Here is a 26830-nt window from a genome sequence, read left to right on the forward strand (position 1 = left end):
CCGGCACGGACCTGGCAGATGGGCAGAGTGTGAGTTCCTGAACAGCCTCGGACCCCTTGGCATGGCTGGTGGTTTCCCCTTCCAGGCTGTTTTAGTGTGTCAAAGCACTGCCTTTCCCTGGTTAAAAAAAAAAAAGGCAAGCACAAAATGGGGCAGTAATGGGTTAAACCCCACAATTGCAGGCTGCACAAAGCCTGCACAAGGCAGTGCTCCCCTGCAGCCCTGGGGACCCTCTCCACCTGCTTCCCCCAGGCCAGGCTGCCTTAGCAGAGGTGCCCCGCTGCCGCAGCCGCAGCTTCCCCTGCATTAAGACAGCCCTCGCCATCCAGCTGCTAACTCTACCCTGTGTTTGAAGGGCTGCCGGCCTTGCACAGCAGGCAAAAGGGGCACGTTTTTCAGGCACCCCAAGGTGAAGGTCTGCTCCGAGCTCCCCTCTGCGCCTGGCCGCTGATGCCTGCCAGCATCCCTGCAGGGCAAGGCAGCCAGCACAGCACAGTTGGGCAGTGCCAAATTTGGGACACAAAATAATGTCGCAGGAAGCAATCAGGGTGGGGTGGTAGATAAGGGATTTCCTTGCTCGCCTGCAGCCTCCGGCGTGTGACAAAGGCTCTCTGGGAGCAGACGTGCACCCCCCGAGCCAGGCCGTGGGCAAAGGTCTGGGCGCGGGTCCCTCGGGGTGGGATGCAACGAGCACGCCCGGGCTCAGCCAGCGGCGGGTGGGGAGGCGTGTGTCACTGGGAGAGCCGCTGCTTTTGGGGGAGGGAGCAGCACAGCGCCTATATCCACCTCCACGCCGGCAGCCTCCCTGGCACAGCCAGGAGGTCCCGGACCGAGTGGTGACCCCTGCAACCGGCTGCCTGCAGAGCTGGGGGAGCGCCCCGTCCTCCCTCCCTGGCCATGGGCACCGGGTGGGATGTGTGCACGCTCCTCTCCGCAGCGTTGCTCACCGCCCAGGCTTTCCCCCAGACAAACATAAAGATCAGCCAAGGTGAGTGCAAAGCGTTGATTGCGGCTTGGGGTAAAGGTAACCTTAAACTGCAAAGGCTTTAGCAGGGAGAGGAGAGTGTGTACCTCCTGCAGGGTCAGCAGCTGGCTTTCCCCTGTCTCAGGCTGCTCCAGAAATCTCTGACTTTTCTTGAAATCAACTTCTTCATTGGGGTGACATGCCAAGAGCAGCCCCGGGCTCTCTCTCCCGGGATATTGAAGCTGTCTCTGGGCTGGCTTTGTTTCTGTGTGTAAGAGGCTGCGCTTTCGCCTTCAGCAATGCGTGCTCGCGTGACATGGTGCCGTGGACCTTCAGCTGTCCCTATTGTGGGTCCGGCATGGACGGCAGGGACAGCGGGCAGAAATAACTGCATGGGGGCACATGCATGAACAGTGCAGGACTGCAGCCACACAGCCCGGCAGGACAGGCTGGGGGGGCCACTGTGGCTCCTCATTTATTTATTCAGTTACTGCATGTGAAAAGTGGCCACAAATATGTGATTCCCCCTTATTCCCCCTTTTTTTTTTCTGAGCTGTTGCTGATGATGACTGCTATATGTCACTTAAGTTTTTTGCAAACTTTTTCATGGGGCTGGTGCAAGTGAGAGTTGCTGCTCCGAGTTTGTTCGCTCCCTGTTAGATTTATAGGGGAATGTGGGCAGAAAGGGACTCCTTAAGTGTTGCTCAGTGAGTTCATGAGAAAAAGGATCAATACGAGCCCGGCTTTCCTGCCAGATGCCTAATCCGTGGAAGCTTCGCCAAAACTAATTAAGGAGGAAAAAAACTCTGCAAGATAACTCCTATCTGTTGGTGCCGGCTGCAGGAGGGCTGCTGCTGGCGTCTGCTGTAGCCTCACGACTCCAAACATACCTGGCAGAAGATTTGAAGCTGTAAAACCAGCTTGGTTTCATTACACGATTTTAAAAAGCAAAGCCCTCTGTGTGAAAGGATGTCGCTTCCAATGTGCTTCAACTGGTGTTTAATATTTCACTTGGAAATTTGTAACGTGCGCCCTAAAAAAACACTTCAGAGTGTCTAAAATACTGCCCAGTTATTAAATGAGCTTCACGTCCATCAGTGGATACCATCCCCTCCAGCTCCATACATCCCCCAGACATATGGAGACCAAAAACCCTCCCCTGATCTGCTTGTTTTGAAGGTGGACGCTAAGCATGAGACTTTTTCATCTGTTAATGAAAGACAAATATTGCAAATAACATGAAAGTGGGATTGTTTGTCTGTAATGACTATAGTGTCAGGGCTTAAGGGCGTGCTCCTAAACCCGTGAGTGACCTGAGGCATCCCAGCATCACACAATAGCACTGTCTTAGCCCCTGCCACATGCTCCTGCCCACCAACCCCCTGTTTTAATGCTTGTTCTTTGGGTGTATTCAATAAAGAGGACGTAGGCTGGTGGATGTGTCAAGGCTGTGGTGGGACGGAGGTCTGTCTCGGCTGGCACTTTGAAGCCCCCGGCCTTGCCGCAGACTGCTTCTGCTGAAGCCATCCTGGGGGGGTCCTGGGGCTCCCCTGTCCCAGCCCTGTTGTCTCACCCGTCCCCTATAACTGCCCACTGCTCCAGCAGTGCCAACACAGGCTAAAGCCATGCTGCTGGCCCTCCCTATGGTCCCCAGCTGGTAAGAGGTGACTCAGTGTTGCAAGCGCCAGGATGCTCGTCCTGAGCCCCAGCTCCGACCGCCAGCTGGGGAGCGCTCCCCATCCCTCACTCTCGGCATCACAGCCCTCGGGTACCAGCGGAGGGGCTCTGTGGGCAGCTCTGCCCTGGGAAGGACCCAGCCTTCCACGTGACAGGGATCTCCTCAGCTTTTCTCCATTGGCATTAACTTCAGACAAGCCTCTTGGGCGTTGATGGACACCCTCCAAAGCCAGCAGCTTGCCAAGAGCTGAAGAGGTTCACTTGCTTTTTCAGGTCAGACAGCAGCATTAGCTTACGGATGTGCCAAGGGGGGTGTTTCAAGACCATGCCTTTCAGTGAGGTGTCTCCTAACGTGTCTAAGCTTTTTGGTAAGTCATCAGCTGTTGATGAAACGGAGCTCTTCAATGCTCTTGTAGCAAGAAGAGCATCTGCTGCCAGCACTGACCTGATGCGATCTGCTGTCCAAAACCCTTTGATGGAGCTGCAGCCCCCCAGGAGTCTTCTTTATACGAGCATCTCTTGCCAACCTTGTCCTAACCCCAAACTTCATATCTCAAATCTGCGGATCGCTGGAGGTGAGGCAGCGTTGCACCTTGGGATGAAGCTGTTCAGGAAGAAACCTGCCCTTCACCAGCTGAGTCAGTGGGAGGCAGGCAGTTGGTATTTTATCTTTTTCAGCAGCATCCTGGAATAAAAAAACTTTGTGAAACTGGCTGGGATTTTCTCAGTTAATTATTTCTAATTGGAAAGTGGCCTCTTGGGGAAGTGAAACTTTTTGGCAGAGCAGTGTCAGCTTCTACAAGATTTTGACAAGTGATTTTCCTGGTGGTTCTGCAGCGGGTCTCAGCTAGTAAATAAATAAAAAGGTTCCAGTTTTGCTGGCACTGGCACAAATCCAGAGAGCACAAAAGTCTTCTTCTGACCCAAAATTCTTGTTTTCCAGCTTTTCTGAGTTAGTAACAGCTACCTGATATGAATCTTATCCTCAATCAAGTCTGGACATCTATTTTGCTGGTGCTGCATTAAAACATGGCCCTGATCTTAAAACTGCTGCACTGTAAATAAGCAAAGGGAGGAAGGATTCTTGCTATCATTTTTCACCAGGAATTTGGGGACAAGTGGATGAACTGACTTGGGGTTGGCAGGAGCAGCCGTCCCGCAGGCAGTGGCTGTGCGGCTCCTGCCCTGTGCAGAGGAGCTGATGCTGCTGGGGGTCATGTTTTGCTGGGGTGCTTAAAAGTGAGGATCTGGTCTAACTAGCCCCCAAATGCTTCCCCTGTCTCCTTTTAGATCAAAATACCATCAGCAGCTGCTGGCTTGGGTTATGAGGTTTTCCTGCAGAGCCATGAGTGGGCTACTATACTCGCAACCATACATCCGATTTCTTACAGCCTTTCTGCTGAAAATAGCCCCCGAATACCCCAGATAAAGCAGCACGCCCAATTGTTCCTGCCTGTAAAACTGGGAGCAATAGTTCTCCTACAACGAGACAGCCAAAGCCTCTGATCCTGACCTAACAGAAAAGATGCTAATTAAACGCTGACCTCCCCTATTTTCCTTTTTGGTATATTTAACCTTAAATTCCTTCAGGCACTTCTGGTTCACTGAAGCTCGTCAAATTAATGCTACCTAATGGTAGCAGTATGGAATAACAAAGAAGGACTGTCTCCATCTCTGACTCGATTTTGGCTGCTCTGAACAAAACGAGGGTGATTTTCCCGGGCGATTGGGGTGCTGATGGACCCGGCTTGGAGCCAGGGCACCGGGACGCCCGCTGCAATTAGCACTCGGGAGCGAAGGGCCCCATTTGCCGGGGATGCTGCTGGGTTAAGCCCTGTGAATTTTGCCACCATGCTGCTAGAGGTGAAGAATTTGTCGAAGTGCTTCACAGCCTCTATAACAAAATCCCAGTCACTGGGGGAGCTGGCGGTGCCTGTCTGCCGCAGACCCCCGGGGTGCCCTCGGCAGGAGGGAGCAGCAACCTGGAGTCGCCGTGAGCTGGGACCAGATCCCAGCCCTGTCCTGAATGGGGGGGACATGCCTCATCAGTGACCCAGCGGTGAAGCTGAAGCCTTGTCCCATGGGTTTGACCCTCTGCCCTTGCTCTGCTTTGCTTTTGGTGAGGACAGGGACGCCTGGACAGCATCATGGGGGGAGGAGGGCTTGGCTCCCAGGAAATCACATCAGCTCTTGGCGTTCCTAGTCCTTCTGCTCTATGGCTACAATAGAATAATTTGCATTTCCTAGGGCCGTTCTGAGGTTTTTCCCAACGCAAGGATGGCCGGGTATGAATCAGAGAGCTGAGCCCTGCATTGCCACTGAGCTGGCTGCAGCTTGGCCACCCTCCCCTAAAGCTATTCTGCTCGTTTCCAGTCCGGCGTGTCTTATCTTTTTTTCCTCCACAGCCCATAACTAGTGCGGATGAGGATGGGAGAGCCCCTCATGCCCCTCGCTGCCCTCGGCAGGTTTGTTGCTGTGGGGCGCAGAGTGGCTCCCAGCCACGGCTCCTCCGGAGGAAGTGGCCAGGGGTCCCGAGGTGGGGTGACGGGGCGACAGCCCCACGGGGCTCCACAGTCGACTTGGCCTCCGCACCTTGCTCAGGAGGAAAAAAAGCCTCTTTGTGTTTGTGATTTGTTGCCTGGGAGGGGGGGTGTGACAGGAGGGACCTAGGGGCTGGCTGGTGGCTGTTTGTAAAATGCTCAGAGATCCCCATGTGGAAAGAGCTGATGAAATACGAAATTATCACCCGGAGCTGCCAGCACTGGCGCGGGGAAGGATTTGGCTCCACGAAAGCTCCTGCAGCTGCTTTGAATTCACCTCGCCTGTCCTTTTCCCCACGCCGATGCTGCCCTCGCCGCTCCCACGTCCCACGCTGCTGCTGGCAGGGTTTTACTCTCCCTGCCCTCGGGGAAAGCGATTCCTCCCCCAGCCCCTCAGTACCAGAGGCCCTGTACCACCACCCTGACCTCTCCGGGCTTGAGCCTGTTACCTGCTTGGATAGTTTCATGGCATCTGATGTCTGCTGTAACCCCCTGCTCCCCTCACCCTGCCCGCCTCCCTGCTCGCTCCGACAGCAGCACTGACCCCAGGACCAGGAGCCCATGGGGATGTGGGAACTGGCTCTGGGGGAGCTGGCAATTCCCCAAGGCTCAAACCCAGCAGCTAAGCGAGTTAAGCCTATGTGCCACAAGACTTGGGGGTTATGCGTGCGTTAGTGTTGGGTGGTGTGCTGTGTGTATGCTGCATCCTCCCCGCCTGCAGCGGGGGGAGCGTGACATGGAGGAGGTCAGAGGGATGTGTTAACGCCGCTGCAGTGCTTACACAGCGGCAACTGCAAAGGCTCCAGAAATGCGTCCTGCCCCCAAAATGGCCTCTTTTGGGGTAACTAACTTCCCTGCTGTGCCGAAAAGTGGCGAGGGAGGAGGAGCAGCTCCGTGGGCCCCAGCTCTTATCTGGCAGTGGGAGGCAGATAGGCTGGCACCACTCCTGGCGGCACGCGCGCCTCGCCCAGCTATTTATGGGGCCGAAATCGAACGCGTGCGTACGTGCACAGCTGCATCTGGGCCTGGGGACACAGGGGACGGCGAGAGGCTTTGGTCGGAGGGAGGAGGTGCGAGCTGGCGTTGCAGGAGGTGAGAGCAGGAGGGCAGAGTGCAGCCCTGACCCTGCAGCCCCCGGCTGTCAGCTCCCGTCCCAGCACGGCAGCTCCGGTAGTGCCTGATAGAGGCGAGAGGAGCCCTTATCGTGGTTTCCCCAGTAGTAAAAGTCAGTGCCTTTATTTTAAGCACCCTCTGCCTAAAATGATGTTAAAGTGGCTTGAAAAGTCCCTCCTGATCTAGGCAGATGCTAAAACCGAGAAACCCACGGCTTTTGCAAAATTTGTTTTGGCTTTTGCAAACTTTTGCATGGCTTCTGCAACAGTTGGTTTTTCTATGCATGTGTTTGGTGGTTATTTGCCTGGGTGAGGTGGGGAGAGCAGGGCTGGGCACTGCTGCCTCTGCTGCCTGCTCGGCTGCCTGCTTGGCTGCCTGGCCGCAGTGCTTCACCCTCAGCTGCTGGATGTCCTCTGCTCTGCCCCCAGCCATGCCGGAGCCCGTCCATGCCTACTCCTGCCCGCTCTTCTGGACTGAGTACGAAGGCCATTGCTATCGGTACTTCCCCATCAACAAAACCTGGGCTGAAGCTGACCTCTATTGCGCCGAGTTCTCCATTGGCATCAGATCAGCCAAGCTGGCCTCCATCCACAGGTAAGGAGCACAGAAACTTGTCATCCCACCCTGGCATGGCCTGGGGAAGAAGGAAAATGGGGATGAAGTCCCATTCTCACAGCACAACCTCTGTGTCAGCTGCAGGCTCATGTCCCAGCCTAAGCATCCCTCTGCACCAGCCTGAGCATCCCTCTGCAGCAGCAACCGGGTCAAGTCTGATGCACTGGGCACACGAAGGCAACACAAAAAATGCCTTTTCCTGGGCTGGCAGGAAAACTGACGTAGTATTCCCTAAATTCCCCAAAACCGCATTTTTTACTCTTGGAAAAGGGGTAGAAATACAACATGATTACACGGGCTTTCCCTCCCACTCCCTCTCCCCTAGCTCTCGCCCACACTACGCACCTCTTGCACAGACCCAGCAAAGTAATCAACAGCAATTAGAAGAGGGGGACCCATTTGGCCATGCCGTAGGGTGAATGCTTAGGGGCATGCCTGACCATTTGCCTGACATACCCCCTCAGCGGCTCCGTATTGCTCTGTTTTGCCAGCTGGGAAGAAAATGTCTTTGTGTACGACCTGGTGAACAGCCGCGTGCCGGGCATCCCCACCGACATCTGGACGGGGCTCAATGACCTGCGGCAGGTGAGAGCTCCCCGTAATCGTGTAGGAAATGGCTTTGAAAAATTCACTTCCCTGCATTTTCCCCCTGGAAAGCCACTTGGTTTTCTTCTTCACTCCTTATAGCCCCATTAATCAGGTGGTGGCATAGGGTCTGTTATGCAGCGCGTGGGGAAAAGATGTAATTTCATCCCCTCGAGTCGGCTTTTAAAAGAAAAGTGTTACTAGAATTAATAGGTTAATAATTACTAATTATTCACATCATATTTTATTAATGGATTAATAGAAAGAATATTGTACTGCTGGTCCAAGAAGAGCAAATAAACTGAAAACGTCTCCAATGTCAAAAATCACCAAATTTCATTGCTTTCTTGTGATACTCTGCAACTTTTCACAGCTGACATGTTGGAAATATATAGTCTAATACGTAATGAAGAAAAATGGAGACCATCAGGAGAACAGTCCCATGCCAGCAATTTTTTTGTAGATATTGGGAAAGGAATGAAAAAGAAAAAGGAACACAGAATTGGGTGGGTGTGTTAAAAAATATGTGGGCTTAATTTCTGGCGTCCCCTGATACAAATGGTGCAAATGCTGGGGCTTTCCAGGGTAAGTTTTCAGTTGTAAAACCCAAACGTGCTGTTCGGCCTTTGCTGAGCGGTGGCAGTCTCTCCCTGTGTCCCCGGGCTGTGTGGCACCAGGGATGGGGATGGGAACGGGGTCTACACGGGAGCGGGACCCCCACCCTCTGCAAACACGGCTCTGCGATCGCGGCCTTTCTCCGCTCCCCCCGTGCCAGGAGGGTCACTTCGAGTGGACGGACGGCTCCTCCTATGACTACCACTACTGGGACGGCAGTCAGCCCGACGACGGGATCCACTCCATCCCGGAGGAGGAGGACTGCGTGCAGATCTGGTACAGGCACAGCAGCGGTGAGTGCCGCGCTGGGCGTCGAGGGCACCTGAGGTCTTATTTGCATGTCAATAAATTCAATCCACTGCAGCTCGTGCTTTTCTGAAGAGGTTGCTGACAGGCTGAGGATTTGCATTTTAATTTTTTATTATTATTTTCTTTTTTCTTTGCAGAGAAGGGATGTGTTTTCTGTTTCACCACACACACACACACACACACATTCGCTTTCCCTCTGCTCACAGCCCATCTCCCTCTCCCACAGCAAAGGCAGGCGGGGAGCATCACCCACTTTGAAGAATTACTGAATTTAGCCAAAGGTCAAAGTTTCTGATTTCCCCTCCCACATGCAGCCTGTGGAAACACCCCTCAGTTTGCCAGCTTTTCCCTGCCTTGCTCAGGCCAGGGGCATCTCGCTGAAGCGAGGCAAGACCCCGTTTGTGCAAAAATCCTGCTTCACACCCTCATTTCCAGTGAGACCAGTCAGGTGTATCCAGACCCTGTGGACATACCTAAACGCCCCGTCCACATGTGACCTGGTGATATTTTGTGCGGTACGGGGCTGTGTTTGCAGCTGCCTCCTTGCTCCCACGTTCGAGCTGGGGCCAGGCGTCCCCGCCAGCATCCCCAGGACGGGGATGGGGATGCTGGGAGGGGGCACAGCTGGGAGCAGCCCAAATGGGAGGACATCCAGGGAAAGCCTCCCACAATGGCAGGAGGTCCCGGTCCTGCGGGTGGTGCATGGTTACCTCCTCATGCCTTTTTTCGGCTAATGCCTTGGTTTTTTTGGGGGGGTAGCGCTGCGCTCCTGGAACGACAATGCCTGCAGCAGAGTCTTCCCCTTCGTCTGCAAGATCCCCTCGCTGGCCCTGGACTGAGGCTGCTGGTGCTCCCTGCGCCCCCCTCATTTTGGGTCACCTCTCCAGCCATGCCAAGGAAGAGTGGCCAGGACATGGCACGGGTGGCGAGAGCCGCGGAGCTGCTCGGCATCCCCAGCCAGACCCCGGCTGCAAAATCCCTCCTGGGAGTGCCATGGGGACCAACTCGGCGCTCACCCTCCCCATGGGCAAATGGTGATGGGAGCTGTGTTAAACAGCAAAGGAGCCCCCCAAGCCTGAGCCTGGCTTTGGGTTTCAGATCAACTATCACAGCATATTAGAGGAAACTCATGATTTTACCAATACACCAAACTGTTAGCACCAAAAAATAGCCATGTGTAGGAAATGACTTTGCCCGATGATCTGCGAAGAGTGGAGGAAAAGTGTTATTTCCTGTTAAGTTATGCAAAATGCCTCTTGTGCGCGTTATTTTTCTCTCCGCTAAAATAAACGGCAAACAGCAGGTGGAGGCTCCTCTGTCTTTCTAGTGCTCGAATAGCAGTGACTCCCCAGGGATGCGGGGTATCGTGCAAAAGTTGCTGGTTTTACTCCAATCTGCTCTGTGTTAAAAAAGTGTGTTGGGGGGAAGCGAATGCCTGGGAAAGTTTATTTTATTGACCCCAACTGGTTTTTGGGGCAGCCTGTGTGCACACCCTGCCCTTTGCCCAGCCCCCATCAGCCACATGGCGTCACTGCACGGGCTGTACAGGGCCACTCAGTGCCCCGCACCTTCACAACATCCCTGCCCACAGCAGGTGAGCAGGGTTTGGCCCTGGCTGCTTTGGGCTGACCGAATTACAAGGAAGGCGGGTGAAGGGCTGATGCACACCAGCTGAGGGTCAGCCCGCGCTCACAAACCTTTCCTGGGTGGGGAGAGCTTGCAGCTTTTGGTGCAACCCTGTTTCCCAGTGAGATGATGCTCTTTCCTGTGGTTGTTGCTGATGTCTTCCTGTTCTGCGCTGGCACCGCAGAGGTACTTTTATCTTCCAGGTAAATAATTTTTGGGGAGGTGTGTGTGGTTGTGGTAGCCCCAGTGTGCCTTGTTTGTGTTGCTCACTGGGGAGATGGGACCCTCCTCCTTGCATGTGGGTGAATTTGCAGGGCTTGGGTGCGAGTGGGGCTGTGATGGTGCCAGGGCCCAAGGGAAGGGCAGCGCTATCGAGGCAAAAACACGCTTCTCCTTCAGGGGACACGGCTGCAAGGGCACTACCGGACCTAGTCAGATGCAATAAATCCAGTGCTCTCTGGAGAGCCACTGCGGTGGGACCTCCAGTCCCACACAGCCCTGTGGCATCCAGGAGGCTTTGCAAGAAGCCCCATGCAGCGGGGGCTGCCTCCCCCTCCGGCCCCTTGCCCTCTCTTGGGGGTGATGTGTCCCTTTTGTCCCTGCTCCAGCAAAGCCCCGGGGTCTCACAGCACCAAAGCAGCTGGGACAGCCCTGGGCTGCCCTGTCTCAGCCGCTGCCTGCAAAGGTGAGTAAAAGCATCCTCATAAAATTGTCTGGTCTCCCTTGATGTCACCATCTTAGAAACATAAAATTTCAAAATTAAGACTTTCCAGAGCAATTACACTGGATACAATGAGGTAAATAACTGAGGCTCCACTGGGAGCTTGTAACTGCTTCCTCAGGTGTCAGTGCAGCTTTCAGCTAAAATACGTTTCCACTTGGAGAGAAACTGCAAAACTTTGGGGGGGTAATGGTGGTGTTGTAAGTGGAACGTGTGTGTTGGAGCAGGTTTCTAAAATAAGGAAATAGTCATCCCTGATTATGTATTTTTATACAGATATAAAAATATTTTTGTATTAAAAAAATATATAAATGGATAATACATAGAAATAAACCTATATTATTTTTAATGGATTTTATATATATACACACACTATCCATATATTTATATGGAAAGTAAGCAATTTGCATAGTTTTCAGTCCTGGGCAGGAGGCAGCATTGAATGTGGTTTCTCGAGGCTGTTGCTTTATCTGAAAACAATAAATTACATATAGATGACAACAGTACGTAAAGAAACCAGCTGTAAAAAAAAAAAAAAAAAATGTTCTTGGATCCAACAAGCTAACAAAACGCTGACATGTAGGATCTGATCTGTGGCAGAAACAGGGCTTGAGGAACCATTCTGATCGCTTCCCTAGAGTTCAGCTAGGGTCCCGTGCCCGCTGCTGGCACGAGGACAGCAGGGTCGGGCACCCGCGTGGCACGGGACACATGTCTGATTGACTCCTGGTTCCGAGCGCCAGTGCTGAAGGGTCGTCCCATCTCTGTGGTGGAGATCAGCCACACCGCAGGGGACCGGAGCCAGCACACCCCGCAGAACTCCTCTCGGGCTCAGCCGTGCCCAGAGCCCATCACCCGGACGGGGAGGGTCGGGGTGCTGGAGGGGCGGCTGCCCTGCTGGTTGCTGCTGCTGCACAGTGCCAAGATCGGCTCTGGGCTCCAGCCTGCCTCTCCCCAGTTTCTTTTCCCTGTTCCTCCTGTGTCCCCTGTTCAGAGGAGCCGGGAGTTTGTCCTGGCCAGGGTTCAGTACACCTCGAGCCAAAAACCCTCTCTTTTTTTCCCTGCAAGCAGCATGAGATGTTTCAAAAGAAAGGTTAAAACCTTCCCTTGGAAAAGCGTTTGAAGACTTGGGTCCTACTGTGGCTAAAAATATTGCTAATGGGGAAACCTATGAAAGCTGTCGACTCCAATTAACATCTTCATTTCCAGGTAAAAAGAACTGAACATGCGTGACCTGAAAGTCAGGACCAAAGTTAATAGGGGCTTTGTTTTGCAACCCCTCCCGGCTTTCTCCCCAGGCTCCAGGATTCTTACTTAAAAAACAACCATCTCTCCTCACTAGTGTCTTCTGTTTCACAGTAATCAAATAAAATTCAGAAAACAACAGGAGTTTTCACCTCCTTAATGAACTTCTAGTGGACCTGGCGAGGTCAGTGCTTGATGGAAGGTGGGACGTGCCCTTTCCCTCGGCACAGGACGGTCCCAGACTTTGGGTCGCCGGGAGGAGCTCCAGCTCTTCAGGCTGAACTTTTTTATTTTATTTTTCTGTACTCCTTGTCCCACAACCCCTAACTCCCCTGTTATATTGAATTTCTCTGTCCTGACTTGCCATATGGTGCAGGCAGTGGGAAACCTGGCAGCGGCAGGACTCTCCCACACCTCTTCTGCACACCACTTGCAAGCGACTGATGCCTGAGGGTCCTTTTACGTCACTGAGTTTTTTAGGACCTGAACATCTTCCTTTGTAACGCATGAAAGTTGGGATAAGCGTGAGCAGTGTGTGATGTAGCCTGGGAGTGAACAAAAATAATTGTCTATTGGTGACAAATGCCTTCACCCTCCTTTACCCCATTTCTTGGCCTGTGGAGACGATATTGCCCCCAGCCCTGCTCAGAGAGCGGCCCTGGCGTGGCAGGCGGGAGCGATGGGCCTGCCTGCCCCGTTTGCCTTTTGATTCCTTTTTTTTCCCTACTATTATTGTTTATTTCCTGAAATATGCTGCTGGATGTCCAGGGATGGGAGCTGCAAAGACAAGTGCTGTGCTGTCAGCAGCTTACCAGGGCGCACTGGTGCTGCCAGCCAGCAGCAGCCTGCCCCGGCGCAGGCAGCCTGGAGATGATTTTCCTCCCTGGTTTCTAATCTCGACTGCTCAGACGGCTGGCTGGGCTGAGCTGTCCTTTCCTCTATTAATTCGGTAAGATTTTTTTCCCCTGAAAATTACTGGAAGGATAAGGCCTGCACAGCTGAATCGTGAGCTTTTTCTCGTGCATCTCCTTTCCCCCGCCCTGATTTCCCTTGGTTTTAATTGCCTGAGTAGTGGGGCAGCTCCTGCCCCAGGGTGAGGATGCTGCAGAGCAGTTCCCTCTGACAGGGAACAAAAATATCTCAGGGCCAAAAAAAAAGGCTTCCAGCAGCTCAGTGAGCAAATTAGAGACATTTACTGGCTGTGGCAGTGAGGTCCATCACCATAAAAAACCCCAAACCACAAAACTGTATGATAAATGATGTTACCTATCTGTGTGATGGTGGTAGCATTAAACTCCCCAGCTTTAGCACATCCCAAACGCGCGTGGCAGGGAGAGATGGAGCAGTGGGGCACAAGGAAGGCGAGCAGGATTTGGCCCCACGCCGTGCAGGTCCCAGCAGATGTTGGCTTAACCGAGATGTTCCTCCTGTTTTGCATGAGGGTTTTCCCATCCCACCTCACACCAGCTGCTCCCTGCTGCTGCCAGGGAATGAGCAGGACGGCGGGAGCCAGTGGGGACAAACCTGCTGGGAAATGCATCTCCTTCTGGGCATGGCTGAGCCCTGCCACCCCTCAGGCGGGCAGGCGGCTCGGCTGAGACGGCCAGAGGCGTGATCGAAGGTGGATTTATAAACTGTGCAAGCTGCTGGTGTGTGATGGCAGCACCTTAATTAATTGCAAAAGCTCAGTGAAACTTCAAGCAGCACTGGTTCCCCCCGGAGAGGCTCATTGCTGCCAGGGGCTCCTCCAGCCTGGGGGACCCTGGGATGGGGCTGGCTCAGCACAGGGGCTGCCTCACGCCAGCACCTAGGACCATTTTGCTGTTGATTGCTCCTTATCGTTACCCTAAAAGTCTCCCCCTCTTTTGTGGCCATGGATTTCCAGGCTTCCTGCGAAAACTGCCTTGGTGGGGAGCGCTGGCCGTGGGTCAGCACCCCTGTCCCCCTTTTAGCACAGGGCTCTGTGGCACAGCCGCCTGAAAGGATGCTAAAGTTTTTTATTAACTGCTTCTGCTTTGCAGGGGCTTGGTAACTTGGCTGGAAACTTTCATTCCTGGATGTAAGTTGTCAGAGATGCTGCTGATCAGAAGTAAAGCGCAGATCTAACGAGAGCCCAATTCCTGCTGTGGTTTCTGCTTGTAAAACCGGTCAGCCTTGAAGGCCACGGAGCCAAAGCGCAGATGACGTGAGAGAGAAATGAATCGCGACTGGCACCGTGAACGTGAGTCCCCTGGAGTCAGTTAGCGAGGGTGGAGCTTTTTTGGGCAGACTGCCGAAAGAGCTGATACTCGGCAGCAATACCTGGTTGCTGTCCCTGAATGAGGTCCCGGGTGCCACGCTCCTGCTGCGTTGGCAAAATGTAGCTGTATTTGGTAACCTGCAAAAAAGTCTAGTCCGGCTCTTGGAGTTACCATGGCAACTAGATATTTTCTCATTTGTATTTCTTGAAAATTATGCTGGGCTGTTGATTGCATCGTTTGTGAAGCTCTTTGTCTGGAGGCCGATAGATCGCTGTTTGTCAGGGCTGTATGGGAGTAACTGGTGCTGTTATTAAGCAGATTTCCGAATGGGAACTTTGCTGGAGTGTGGTGTGTGTTATAACTGCATCCCTCCCGCAGAAACCCAGTAACATAACCCCTGGCCTAGGAAGTGTGTTCTTGCTCTGCTCATCCCCTCTGACATCCATTTGTACTTGTGTAGTTGCTTGGGATAACACAAAACCTGAGTGAGTTGCCGTGGGAGACCTTGCTAAGGACGGGACAGGGGAAGGCTTGCAGGAGAAGCTTTTTTCTTGTGCCTCCCTAGTGTGGAGAGGACTCGAATAAAATATTCTCCTTTGCCTGCGCTCGGAAATCTGCTGCGGGGGAGGAAGGCGAGGAGGTTTCACTCAAAGGTAGTTTGAGGAATCACCGTCTCCCTGTGTGATCGGGAGAGGAGGTGAGAGCCGCGTGGCTGGAGGGGCCCCGGGAGCAGCACCCGCCAGCCGCGATGGGCGGGCTGTGATCCCAGGGGAATAACCACCATCCTCTGCTTCCAGAGTGCATGGAGACTTCGAGGTTTGGGAAAATGCCAGCTTAGATTAAATGCCTACTAATTTTTGGTATTGCAAAGCCGGCACTCGCTGTGGAGCACTGGCAAAGGACAGTGCTGCAGGGCTGGCTTGAATTTTCAGAGGTGACTGCAGAAGAGGATAGGGAAGGTTTTGTTTTTGTTTTTTTTTTTTTTTATCCTGAAGACAAAATTAATTTGATTTGGATGCTGTTTAGACTCAATGGCCATGGATTCCTGAAAGTCAATTGACCCACAATCCAGCGGCGGTTTAAGAGCTCAGTGTTCGTTGTCAAGTATTTGTTTAACGGCAAAAATCCACTTGCCACTAATTCCTCTTGTCTCTTGTTAAGATAATTAAATTAGGAGGCAGGACATCATGGCAGGTCAGTAGATAGAAGTTGTTTTGTGCAGCTTGTCTGCATGAGGACATAACACCTTCGTGGGCTCCTGGTCTGCTCGGCAGTGCTGGCACCGGTGCCCACGTGGAGCACGGGGGCTGCTGGACCTCATCCTCCTCATCACGGCCTGCCTCCTCCAGCCTCCCACCACCGGCCATGGGTTGCACCCAGCAGACACCGAAGGTGAAGGTCACAGGCAGAGGGAGGGGAAAGAAATGGCAGAAGTGAGGGTTAAAGCAATTAAACGTGGTATTTCATCAGTGTGGAGGGCAAGTGGTCGCAGGAAAGGGGCGTAGCCTTTATTAATCTCCAAAGCACCATATGAAGTCAAGGTCCCAAATAAATGCTGAAGGCAAGTGATGAACGTATTAATCTAGTATGGATAGTTACCCTGGATTTAGCTGGCTTGTGAAAACGATTATAATTTGGTAATAGCAGTAAGATTAACAGCTCTAACGAAATCTTAAATGCCAGCTTTGTAACCTGCCCTTTTTTCTACATTGACTCCATCAAGCAATCCGCTGTAGCTGTCTGGGGGGGCTGCATGTCGCGTTGCACATGATCCCTCTGATCCCCCATGCACACATGGCCCAATTCGGGATTTCAGTGTTATTTATTACCCTGGGCCCCATAACCACACAGGTAACACAGAGCGGCTCCTGCTCTGGCAGTAACGCAGGCAGGGTGCCGAAAATCCTTGCTCACATTTGACGTTTTTGGGTGTATTCTGCATCTACAGTAAATTCATCCTTCATTGCATGTTATCCTGGCCCCCTGGGTGCTCCCTGCTGCAGGGATGTCCCTTGCAGGGACGACTGCCAGGGCAATAGACATCGGGCTCCCAAAGCATCCCGGCGCTGGTGGGTTTGGTCCCTTCAACCCTGGGTACCCCCAGGATGTGACTTTTGGGGAAGGACTGGTGAGTTTGTGGCTTTGGGTGGAATGAGGTGAGGCAATGGTGAAGGATGCTTGTGGTTTCTTCTACTCCTGGTTTAAGCATACAACCATGCAAGGCACAAAATGCCTGCCAGGGTGGGGTTTTTAACTTTAAAATGCCAGTGCAGGCTCTCACTGCTCATATTATCTGGTAGCTACAGCCACCGCATCCTCGCTCGCATTACTTTCTCCATTTTTCTGGTTTAAACTGAGCAAAACCAAAAAAAGCTGCTGTTTTGTTCAAACGGCTCAGTGCAGTGAATGACCCATTTTTCTTCTTGGATGAGTCACGGATCCTCCTCTGAAAGATCTCATTATTAATATGCCATTTGGGAGATATGTCTGAATTTTCCAGCAGTGGCAGCGGCCTCATCTGTGCTCACCAAGGGAACCTACACAATTAATGGCATATGCCAAATGGCTGCACCCTAATGCAACGGATTTAGTATCTATGTATTTTTAAAGGGTATATTGCTCTTTTTATGGGCATTTTTAGATACAACATGCTTAACACTTTTTCCTCATTAGAAATTTGTTGAAATTCTCCTCATAAGCAGGGGAAGGGGATCCCTCCCCAGATGGTATGTCTCGCAAAAGAGAAGCACAAGAGGACAAGGGAGATATTTTTGGATGTGCAGAATGGTCACGGAGTGGGGCTGCAGCTCAGGGAGAGAGCAACCATCACCCCTGCATCTGGGCTGCCAGGGCAGTGCATCCCGAAGCCCTGCTCTTTGTCTTTTGCACAGACCTCGTTAAGTTGTTGGAGAAAACGAACCCTTGTGACAGATGTCCCCTGCAAGGGGAAATGCAGAGTCCAACAGCAGGAGAACAATGTCGAGTTTATTTTGGGAAGAGGCCAAATGCACGGTCTGGGCTGTCTGAACCCCACCTCGGATGGAGGCAATATGCTCTTTTTAAAATAGTATCTTTATTTATGAGCTGAAATATGTTTTCCCTAACATTTGTGGAGCTCCTGCCTCCAAAACACCACCTGAAGTGTGACTTTAAACAACACCTTCCTAGTCTAGCAGATAATATGTTAATTCAAGGGTACCAAATGCAAGTTGAAAGAGGATAACGTTCCTCCCATTTTCCATTTGTTGCTTTCCCCTGAACTGCACTTTCAAAACTTGACTTCTCTGGAGTATCCTGCAAATGCTCCATCTCCAGCAAGCCTAGTGAAAACACTTAACCACATATATATATACACACACATACACACACGCACATACATATGTATTCATTATATATACATGTTTAACCATATATAAATACACACATAAATATTTATTTATTGCATTACTATTACATCATAACCATTTTATGTACAAATGCATGCACACATCCTCTGCATGTCCCACATCTCGCTCTCCCTTTCTCCCACCCCATGCAGAGTAACCAGCACTGAGGTCTCTCCCATGGACATTTCTTCTGCAGAAGAGTCCAGTTACATCACTTTGAAGTTCCAAGCGACATATTTGGTAAGATTTACACTAAAACCTAATTTCAGGCTGATTATATACCGTAGGAAGTTGCGGTGCGCATTGCCTCATTAGCCTGATTAGCTGGCTGAGCTGAAGGACGAGCGCTCCATGCTCTGCTGAGAAAGGCTTATAGAAAAAGGGCCCAATAGTCAATAAGGTTTTTGGCAGCACCGAGCAAATTTACAGGTTTGGGGGTAATTCTGTTTATGGGGATTTGGGGATCAGCCAGGTGCTGGGAATGGCCCTGTGGATAAGTGGCTATTTGTGCGGCTCAGCTCTGCTGGGAGACCGAGACATCCCCCTGATTAGATTAGTTTTGCACAGTGAGCTCTGCCTTCCCCCCCGCCTCCAATCCCATGCCTATTATTGTGGATCTGCTGAAAATAACAGATCTTTGCCGATTTTGGAGCTGGGCTTGTGCGGGGGCAGAGCCTGGCCGCTGCTCAGCCCTCCCCATCTCGCAGGGGAGCGTTTGGGTGTGCAGAGGTTTGATGCACGGGGGGGTTGTACATGGGAGCCGAGGCCACACAATCTAAACTATTTTAACCTGTAGCTTAGCCGCTCACTTCAGAGGCTTTTTAATTTTAAATGGAGGTTTTACATGTGTGCCTGTCTGCCCCGAGGCTCTCAATGTGTGCTTAAAGCCCCTCTGATTTAGTGGGCAAGCACTGATTCAGTGGATTTAGCAATGGTGCTCGCTCAGGCTCCCTGCAATGGCACCAAGTAGCTAGAGCGTGTTGGGGACTCTGACCCGTGTTCTGATTTGGGGGGGGCTGTGGGATGGCAGCGTTACCTCTGAGACGTGCAAGAGGTTTCTAAAGAAGTAGGTGACAAGGGAGCTAGGCGCAGAGCCCTGAGGGCCGGGACAGTCGGTACCTGCCTGGGAGCGTGCCGGGGTCTGCCGAGGATCCATCCCAGCCACGTCCCGGCTCAGCGCTTCATCGCTTCTGGGAACTCAAGCACCAGATTTCTGGGGGCAGCTTATGTTGGTTGCTGGTCTCTAATGTCCCCTCCAGCATGGTGAAGGTCTGCCTTGCGCTTGTCCATCCTAGGAAGCAAAGCAGAGGCGATCTCACATGCAGCTTCATCAAACAGAAACTGATGTTGGATTTGATTAAAAGGTGGGATGGAGACTGAGAAATAAATTAGCCTTTATGGTGCCCATTGCCCTGGGAAAACCAGTGCTGGGAGTTTGCACCTCTGGTGCCTCCTGGAGTTCCAGGCAGAGCTGGACAACAGGTTTTACATTGCATGCTTCAGGGATTGAATCCTGGCCCGATAAGTCAGAAATCCAATCTGCCCGATGTCTGGTCGGGCAGTTTCTCCAGGCCCTGCTTCAGGCGAGAGCTGTGCTGGGTTGGGGGCGGCCGCTTGCTCTGCGGGGTCTCGGCTGTCACAAGTGTGAGTCTCCTTCTCAGAACGGCTGCGGCTGCTGTAGGCTATTGTAGTGCAAGTTATCATCATGCAGATAGTGCAGCACATCTCCACTGCATCCCTGGCAATCTCTGGCATCAGTATGATTTCCTCTGGCCACTTTTTGAATACAATTTTGAACAATCAGTGTGTGACTCCGCAGTAAGAATTCTAATCAAATGCCACTTCCACAACTGCAGGGTTAAATTAGTTTCAGCCATCACCGATGACTTACTGAATGTTTGTAGTCCTGGATACTTTTTGTGATTTTCTTTAAATGATTTAGTCCTGAATCCAGAGCGGTTCCATTTAAATGGGATTTGCCCCAGCCTGATGGGCTTGTGTTGACCTTGCATTGGAGCTCGCAGTGGTGGTGCTGAGCCGGAGCCGTGCATGTTGCAAATGCAGTCCCTGGAAGAAGTCACTAAGATGTGTGGCAATAGTAGACTGTTCCTGAATTGTTTCAAAAAAAAAAAAAAAGAGGAGGAGAAGGCAGACGCAATGATATATTGATAATTCATCTATCCCTGCCCGTGTCCTGGGCCAGGTTCTCATTTCTAGCATGCTGGAATGAACCCAGAACAACACCGTTAATGGCAGTAGAATTGCTTCTACATTTACATTTGCGTGGTTGAAACTACAATCTGTCTGTAGTTTAGGCTAAATGGGCCTGTCAGCGTCTCGGGAGCAGTGAGACCATCAAGGACAGGAGAAAGAGCCACCCAAATACTTTTTGCAAGGTGGAATCTGATCTCTTTTAATTTACCAAAAGATACACGGTTTGCTGTGGGTATCTTCTGGCTTGGATTCACCATTAAAAAATCAAGCAGACTGAGCGTTAGTAGCGCAGCTCGCATGGGTGAGACAGCAGGAGGGTGGGATGCCGGGATGGAGAGCGGCTGTGGTGGCTTTCCTGGGCTCCACGTGCCTCCTCCAGGCACAGAGAGATGCAGGAGCCGATCTGCAGCCACGTGCTGACTTTGTTACCAGCCAGGCATCTTGCCGCGCTCCCTGGTTTGGCACGTGCTGCCTCTCCCTCTCTCCATCCCGGGTTTCTAAAAAAGCATTGCCATATGTTGTACGAGCTATAGGCTATAGGGGATGAATCACTGCTCCTACTGCTGAAATGAGGCTGTCTCCAGCTTGGATCTTGTCATTGCCAATAATATATGACCGTTTAGGGTGATGATGTGGTGGTTGGACCGGTGCTGTGGGGTTGGGGTCAGGCCGGGAAGGTAACCCCAAAAGAGCAGGGCAGACTGGGAGCATCCCTGGTCCTGCGCAAGGTCTGCTCCAACAACAGTCAAACTCCGGTGGGCTTTGCTGGGGTTTGGGCCAGACCGCAGGGCTGGAGGTGTCCCTCAGCTGGGTGGAAATCCAGCTACTGCCCCTGTTTCATGGGTTTTCATAGGCTGGGAGAGAAAATCCCACTTGGGCAGCAAGTTAGCCTCTATACAAGTCTTAGCTTTCAAAACTTCACCAAACCTTTTGAAGCAGAACTGACTCTGAAACTAATTCTTGTGGATTATGGCAGTTTTGATGACATCTGCTTACCTTCCCTGGCCTCCATGGGTCTGCGAAACCAAGTGTGAGGGTCTGGGGGAGTGGAAGTCAGTGCTAAAGCTGACCCTGAATTTCACCCCAAACTTGATGTGTTTCTTTTTTTATGTATGTGATTAAAGTAAAGGGTGGGTTGGTTGTTTTTTTCCTATTACCGCCTCCAACCAGCCCCGCAGGGCCAGGAAAAAAGATAGGGTTGATTTATTTTCCAGTTTGTTTGCCATCATCCAAATTGTCATGTGATCTGAATTTGGCCCAGTGGCATCTTTTCGCTAAGTGAAGGCTCCAGGATAAGATAAAATAAGATGCTCTAGCTGGGTGCTACGAAGAGGAGATGCGGGCAGGGCTGTCACAGGTACCTGCCCTGCACTTGCCAGACTGTGCAGCGCTGTCTTGGCAGCGAGGGCGCAGAAAGGTGCTTTACAGGAAGGACTTCCCGAGTGGTGGGAATGGTAATGACTCATCATTTATCAGCGTTTTCTTCCTTTCGTACAAGAATTAGTTGCTGGTGAGGGACTAGTTTTCTGGCTGGAGTAAAACAAATAGGAGTGGTTTGGATAAGATGCTGCAGGTGAGAAATTGCAGCCAGAGGTACAGCAAAACCAGGAGCTGCAGCAGAGCAGGGACGGGGAAAACAAACCTAAAAATTAAACCTGATGGGGATCTTTCCAGAAGAGAGAGGTAAGTACATGAAAAATAAAAAGAATTGGGCATTTTGCATGGGAAAACGCCCAGAGTGAAAAATCCCTATGAGACAGGGAGTACCAGCAAGCAAGCCTAGAAGGATGCAGTACAATTGTCAGTGTGGAACTGGTGATTGAAGAACAAAAGCAGCTTCCTCTCTAGTTCTCTGAATTGCCCTTGCAGCAATTTATTTTAGTTAAATGGTTCGTCCCCGCTAGCTGATTTGGGGAACTGGATTCTCTGCTAATGACAGATTTTTCATGCAGCCAAATTCTGCACTGATTTACTTTGTACCCCTTCACTGACTTCCCTGGTGATGCCCAGGGTGTAAAAGAGCACGACTCCCGTTTGCCAGACTGAGAAAGATCCCTATTTTAATCATAAAATGCCTTCTGCAATACTAAATAAGCAGTTTAAAAACAAAGCCTAAAATCACTGTTATTAAGCCATGACTGCCGCTGGCCTCTGCCTTTTCTTGAAGGTTATTGATTGCTACTGTGGATAACAATTTTTCCTGCTTGGGCTTTCTTTCTCCCCAGGCAGCTGAGTTCCCAGGAAACCCGTATTTATCCATGGCATCCTTGTACTTGGAGCATGGTGCTTGCCCAGGTGGCCAGGATGAAGTGTGGGGTGTCCTGGGGAGGACGTGGTGGCTCCTGCGATGGCCAGTTTGCATGGTGCCACTTGCCTCCCTGCGGAAAGCTGCTCTGCAAAGCCTGAAACGCTGCTTGATGCCTGGAGTTGCAGCAATGCTGCTCTGTGATCTGAGGGAGGCAGTTACCATCGCTTATAAACATCCTGTGGAGATTAGATCTGTTGGTCCTTTTTCTTAGGAAATCAGCTCAGCTCTCTGCTTTGTCTGAACACTTCAGCACAAGCTGGGCATCGGAGGAGCCCGTAGGACGAGTTACAGACGGGTACTGCGATAATACTTACTCTGCTCCTCGCAGCACATCTGCAAATACACAAACAATATTGAGCTCTTGTTTTTCTATTATGCTCATTTTGAACATGTAATTTCCAAACGGCTCTGGGCGTTTCGTTTTTCCATTAACCAAGACAAGGCATCCTCAAGTACCACCAGAGACCAAATGAAATGCCTGCCAGCGTAAGCAAATCTAGGTGACATTATGCTCTGCATTTGGCGAGAGAGATGATAAAGATCCTATTTCCATGGCGGGTCGCTGTAATGTTTGTTGCTGCTTGTCCCCTAGCGAAGCTGCTGAGGTCACACCGGGGCTGCAGGCCAAATTCTGCCTGGGTGGAAGCGCTGGGCTCTCCTTGGCTTCGCAGAGGGTAAGGCAGCGCCTGCCATGTCCTTCTCACTCCTGCCAGTGCTGGACCAGTGCAGGGACTTTTAAGGAAGCCCAAAAATTAGTGGGGCTGAGATATTTCACGTGCTGCCGAAAGCAGCTTCCAGGTGTCACAGAGGCTGCCCTGCTGCTGGAGACATCTTTCTTTCCAGGCTGGTGGGTACTCCACATTGCGCCAGGGTTACCCCAAGGTTACCCCAAGGTTACCCCAAGGTTACCCAAGGTTACCGTGGTAAGGCTTGCCCGGCTGGCACAGGGATGACCTGGCTGCACAGCCCGAAAGGGGAGCATCGGCTCTGCTTGCCCCAACGGGGACAGCAGCACCTGCAGGGACGGTGCACAGATGCCAGCCCCTGGGCAGTGTCCAGCCCTGGGAGCTGCTCGGACAGCATGGGAAATACCAAGAAAAAGGAGGGGAAAGGCTGTGACTGCATGGGAGTTGCAGACACAGCGTCTGCCCCCATGGCCTGGGGAGCACTGTATTGGAAACTCATCAGATCTGTGGGAAATCAAGGAGAAAACACTAAACCAAGCATGCTCAGTATGTTTCCTGTCAGTTTTTATTTGCAGTTGGTCCAAATCCCAGATTCCTTATTTTGTAAAGACTGGATCCGGGCTTTTAGCACGCCTTGCTCTGGGTACTTGTGTCGGAGAGCGGCAGCTGGAGCAGTAATGCCCTCGCAGAGCAGAGGACAGAAAGTAGTTGGGCTTGATGAGCAGCTGGCACATGGCAAGTTTTCCACCCTAAGGAAAACGTTTGATACATTTTGTTTCAGCAAAGAGCCCCGAGGAAATGTTTCCCATCGAAGCTGGCTCCTGCAGGCTGCCGGAGGAGGTGGGTGCCCCGTGGGAAGGTGCTGCCAGCTCGGGTGTCCCCTCCTGTGACAGGCAAGGAGGCTGTGGCATGATGGCGTTTGCAGGTGAGGCCACCTTGCTGCCCCTAATTAGTGCTGTCACTAATTAATTTTTGTCCCAGGTGCTTCTCCACCCAAATTTCCCATATTGGTGGCAGTGGGCTGTCAACTGCAGAAACCCAAGCTAGAGGCTCCCCAGGGTGACGGAGAGGAGCTGCAGGTCTTCCTGAAATCCAATGCAAAGGAGCATCTCTGGTTGGTGCTACCACCCGAGCAGACACGTCTCACCTCAGAGGCTCTTCTTTGTAAAAAATTGTCATAATTAGAATGTATTTTCCCTCCCCAGCTCTGAGTGACACCTTTCACTGTTGCTAGTACTGACATGACAGCATTAAGTGGAGAGGGCTCAGGTCATGCTCATGGTTCACACTAAATCTGCCCATGGTCGTGGTCAATGGTGAGCAGGGATAAAGGGTCTGTCTCTCTCCAAAAGCAGTGACAAAGTCCACTGCCTCGCTGTGCGGCTCCCAGGAGATCATTGCTTCAGGCCAGGAGTCCCCAAAGGTGTGAGTCCCAGAAGCATCCTGTAAGGGGGTTTATGCCCCCTAAGTTAAAATCCAAGTGATGTTTTAACCAAAACACTGGGAATTGGAGCAGGGTTGTGGCTGGGAAGCAGGGTGTGCATGAGGGATTTGGCTGGAAGTGCCCGGGGCAGGGCAGGTTGGAGCCCCCCCAGCTGCCTCGCTTGGTGGCACGGCGAACACTGGCCAGGGCCCCGTGGGAAGGAGAAACCCAGCAGGGAGCTGGGCACGAGGCTGCGGCAGGGGCCCCCGTTAGAGCCAGTAGCGCCGAGCAGCCGCAGTGTTTCCCTCCCGTTTCTGCCTGCCTTGGGTGCAGCATTGCATGTTGGGCTCGTCACGCCCAGAGAGATGAAGTTTTTTCTCCTTAATTTGGCACAAGCCGACTTGCAGAGCCAGGGTAGCTTCCCCACTGCGGGCTTTCTGGATCTGCCAGACGGGCCTCTTGGGGGCTGGAAATGCTCAGCCCTGACTTTGACCTTAATGCACTGAAGATGTGATTATCCTAACGCAGCACAACTCCTGTCGCGCCATTACGCCCTGTTGCCAATGTGCTTCTCGATATAAAGCAGCTTCTTCTGGGTGCAGACACCCACGTCACCCATAGTGGGGAGTGACTGCCACCTCTAGCCTTTCCTCTGCATGTAAATGCCATGATCTGCTCTGCAAATCTGAATTTCCCTGCAGCTCTCCACCTCTCTTAGTTCCTTCTGTTTTCATAGGGATTATAAAGCAAATCTTTGCATCAGACTTATTGAAAGCAAACCTCAGGTTCTTCTGTTTGCAAAGTGCTGGGAACGGAGGAGGGATGGCTGCCATCCCAGGCAGCAGCAACAGCCTGGTGGGATCCTACGGGAACCGAACCTTTGCAGGGGCTGGTGGGTCAATGCACAGCAGAATCCTGGGGGTGCACACAAAAGAGCTCAGCAAAGTCAGACAAGAAATAGGTGCAGGGTAGGAAAAAAGAAAGCAAGTGGATGGAATCACATTGTGGATTTGTCATCTTGGGAAAGGCAAAAATCAAGACTGAATGTTTTCTCTGCGTTTCTCTGCTCAAGCTCTGCCGGTGCGCTTGAACTAGAAGAGAGTGTGCACTGGGGGTAGCTGGGAGCTGCACTGTGCGGGGCAGCAGGGGAACGAAGCGTCATTCCAGATGCAAAATTTGGCAAAGGATGCTATTAACTTTTTTTTTTCCTCCCCCAAACAACACTCAGAAGATGAAGAACAAGTCCTTTCACTGACACCTAGCAAACACCTGGATGGACAGCCCAGCATCCGCTCAGTGCTGATGGCGATGACCAGGCGTGCGTGAAATGACTACTGCCGCTTCTTCCGTGCACGGCAATGCTTGGCAGGGGCAAGGCCGGTGCCACTACACCAGGCGCTATACGCTGGCAGCAGCATCGTCCCTGCCCCGCATGCTCACAGCCTGCATGGCTGCCCCTGCAGCCCCATGGCCGTTACTCTGGCTATGTGCTACAGCAGACGAGACAGGAGAATGTCCCTCCGATGTGCACCGCCACTGGATTAAAGTTATACACGTTTGTATGCATTTGTAGGGAGAGAGGGAGCTTTTGCAGCAGCACATATGTGAGAGAGTGCTGCCATCTTTTGGCTATGCAAATCAGGAGAGGTGTAGAGGAGTTATAGAGGGGTCCTATGGCAACTTGTATTGGCTAGGAAAATGTTGCTTATGCACTACTTTTCTCTGTTTTGTATGGTTTTACCTTTATTCCCATTACCATGTATTATTCCCTTTACCATATGAAGTGACCCTGGGTGCGAGGGACGAGCCCTGAGCTGTGCTCAGCTCTGACCAAGGGGACACTGTGGTGGCTCCCAACAGCCCAAGCTGACCATCCAAGCAAGCGTACTGTGTTGTGGGACACCAGCATCCCTTTCTTCCAAACAAAATGCTTGATCAAATATCTATTTATTCAACCCAACATAGATAAAGATTTTCTGTAAATTTGAGAATTAATTATTGAATGATGGAAAGTCTCAAGCTTACCTATTTGCTTCAGTGGTGCACTGCAGTATCTGGCGCCACGTAACTAGCACTTTCCTGGGTTTAACAATGGAGTTTACAATCAGCAAACAAATGAGCACTCTATTTTACATACAGTGTTTACTATGTGTGTGTTGCCCAGGATTGAATGGTAACTACTACAACTAAGCACAACAGGTTTCAGAAATGAACTTCAGAAAATAGGATATCTGGTCCCTCTCTGGTGAGCACCATCCAGAGCTAAGCATGACTCACTCCCATCCATCCATCCATCCATCCATCCATCCATCCATCCATCCATCACCACAAAATCCACCAGTGTGATTTCTCTCAAAGAAAACGGGTTATGCTTTGACATTTCCAGGGCACCATCAGCTGTAGAGGCTATTTGTCAGTATGGCAGCCTTTCTTTTTCATTTGTGTGGGTCCAAATAGCTCATCTGCGGTCCTTTGCCTTTGAAAGGAAAAGAAAATGGAAATTATTGGAAAAATATAAGTGAACACTCGTGGCTGCTGAGGCTGGATGTAGGAAACGCAACCT

General features: G+C 51.6%; 1 protein-coding gene and 1 long non-coding RNA gene across 3 annotated transcripts; both read left to right on the top strand.

Moving 5' to 3' along the window:
- The first annotated feature begins 897 nt into the window (after positions 1-897).
- Positions 898-9257, top strand: CLEC19A (C-type lectin domain containing 19A). Its single transcript, XM_050906196.1, has 5 exons — positions 898-988; positions 6723-6888; positions 7401-7494; positions 8270-8402; positions 9178-9257. The coding sequence occupies exons 1-5, from the start codon at positions 898-900 to the stop codon at positions 9255-9257; spliced, it is 564 nt and encodes a 187-aa protein (XP_050762153.1).
- A 927-nt stretch (positions 9258-10184) lies between these two features.
- Positions 10185-26194, top strand: LOC127022615 (uncharacterized). Of its 2 annotated transcripts, XR_007767358.1 has the most exons (4): positions 10185-10247; positions 17789-17876; positions 23626-23769; positions 25496-26194. It is a non-coding gene; the product is annotated as an uncharacterized LOC127022615 (long non-coding RNA). The 2 variants fall into 2 exon arrangements; XR_007767359.1 differs by lacking the exons at positions 23626-23769; positions 25496-26194 and adding an exon at positions 22076-22775.
- Positions 26195-26830: the final 636 nt, after the last annotated feature.

Source organism: Gymnogyps californianus, chromosome 15 (assembly GCF_018139145.2).
Source record: "Gymnogyps californianus isolate 813 chromosome 15, ASM1813914v2, whole genome shotgun sequence".
In the NCBI taxonomy this organism is placed as follows: domain Eukaryota; kingdom Metazoa; phylum Chordata; class Aves; order Accipitriformes; family Cathartidae; genus Gymnogyps; species Gymnogyps californianus.

What these genes read in the sequence shown, in the direction of transcription:
- CLEC19A (XM_050906196.1), top strand. Translation starts at nt 898, where the DNA reads ATGGGCACCGGGTGGGATGTGTGCACGCTCCTCTCCGCAGCGTTGCTC. An exon ending in AAACATAAAGATCAGCCAAG is followed by an intron (nt 989 to 6,722) that starts GTGAGTGCAAAG and finishes CTCTGCCCCCAG; the next exon opens with CCATGCCGGAGCCCGTCCAT. An exon ending in AAGCTGGCCTCCATCCACAG is followed by an intron (nt 6,889 to 7,400) that starts GTAAGGAGCACA and finishes CTGTTTTGCCAG; the next exon opens with CTGGGAAGAAAATGTCTTTG.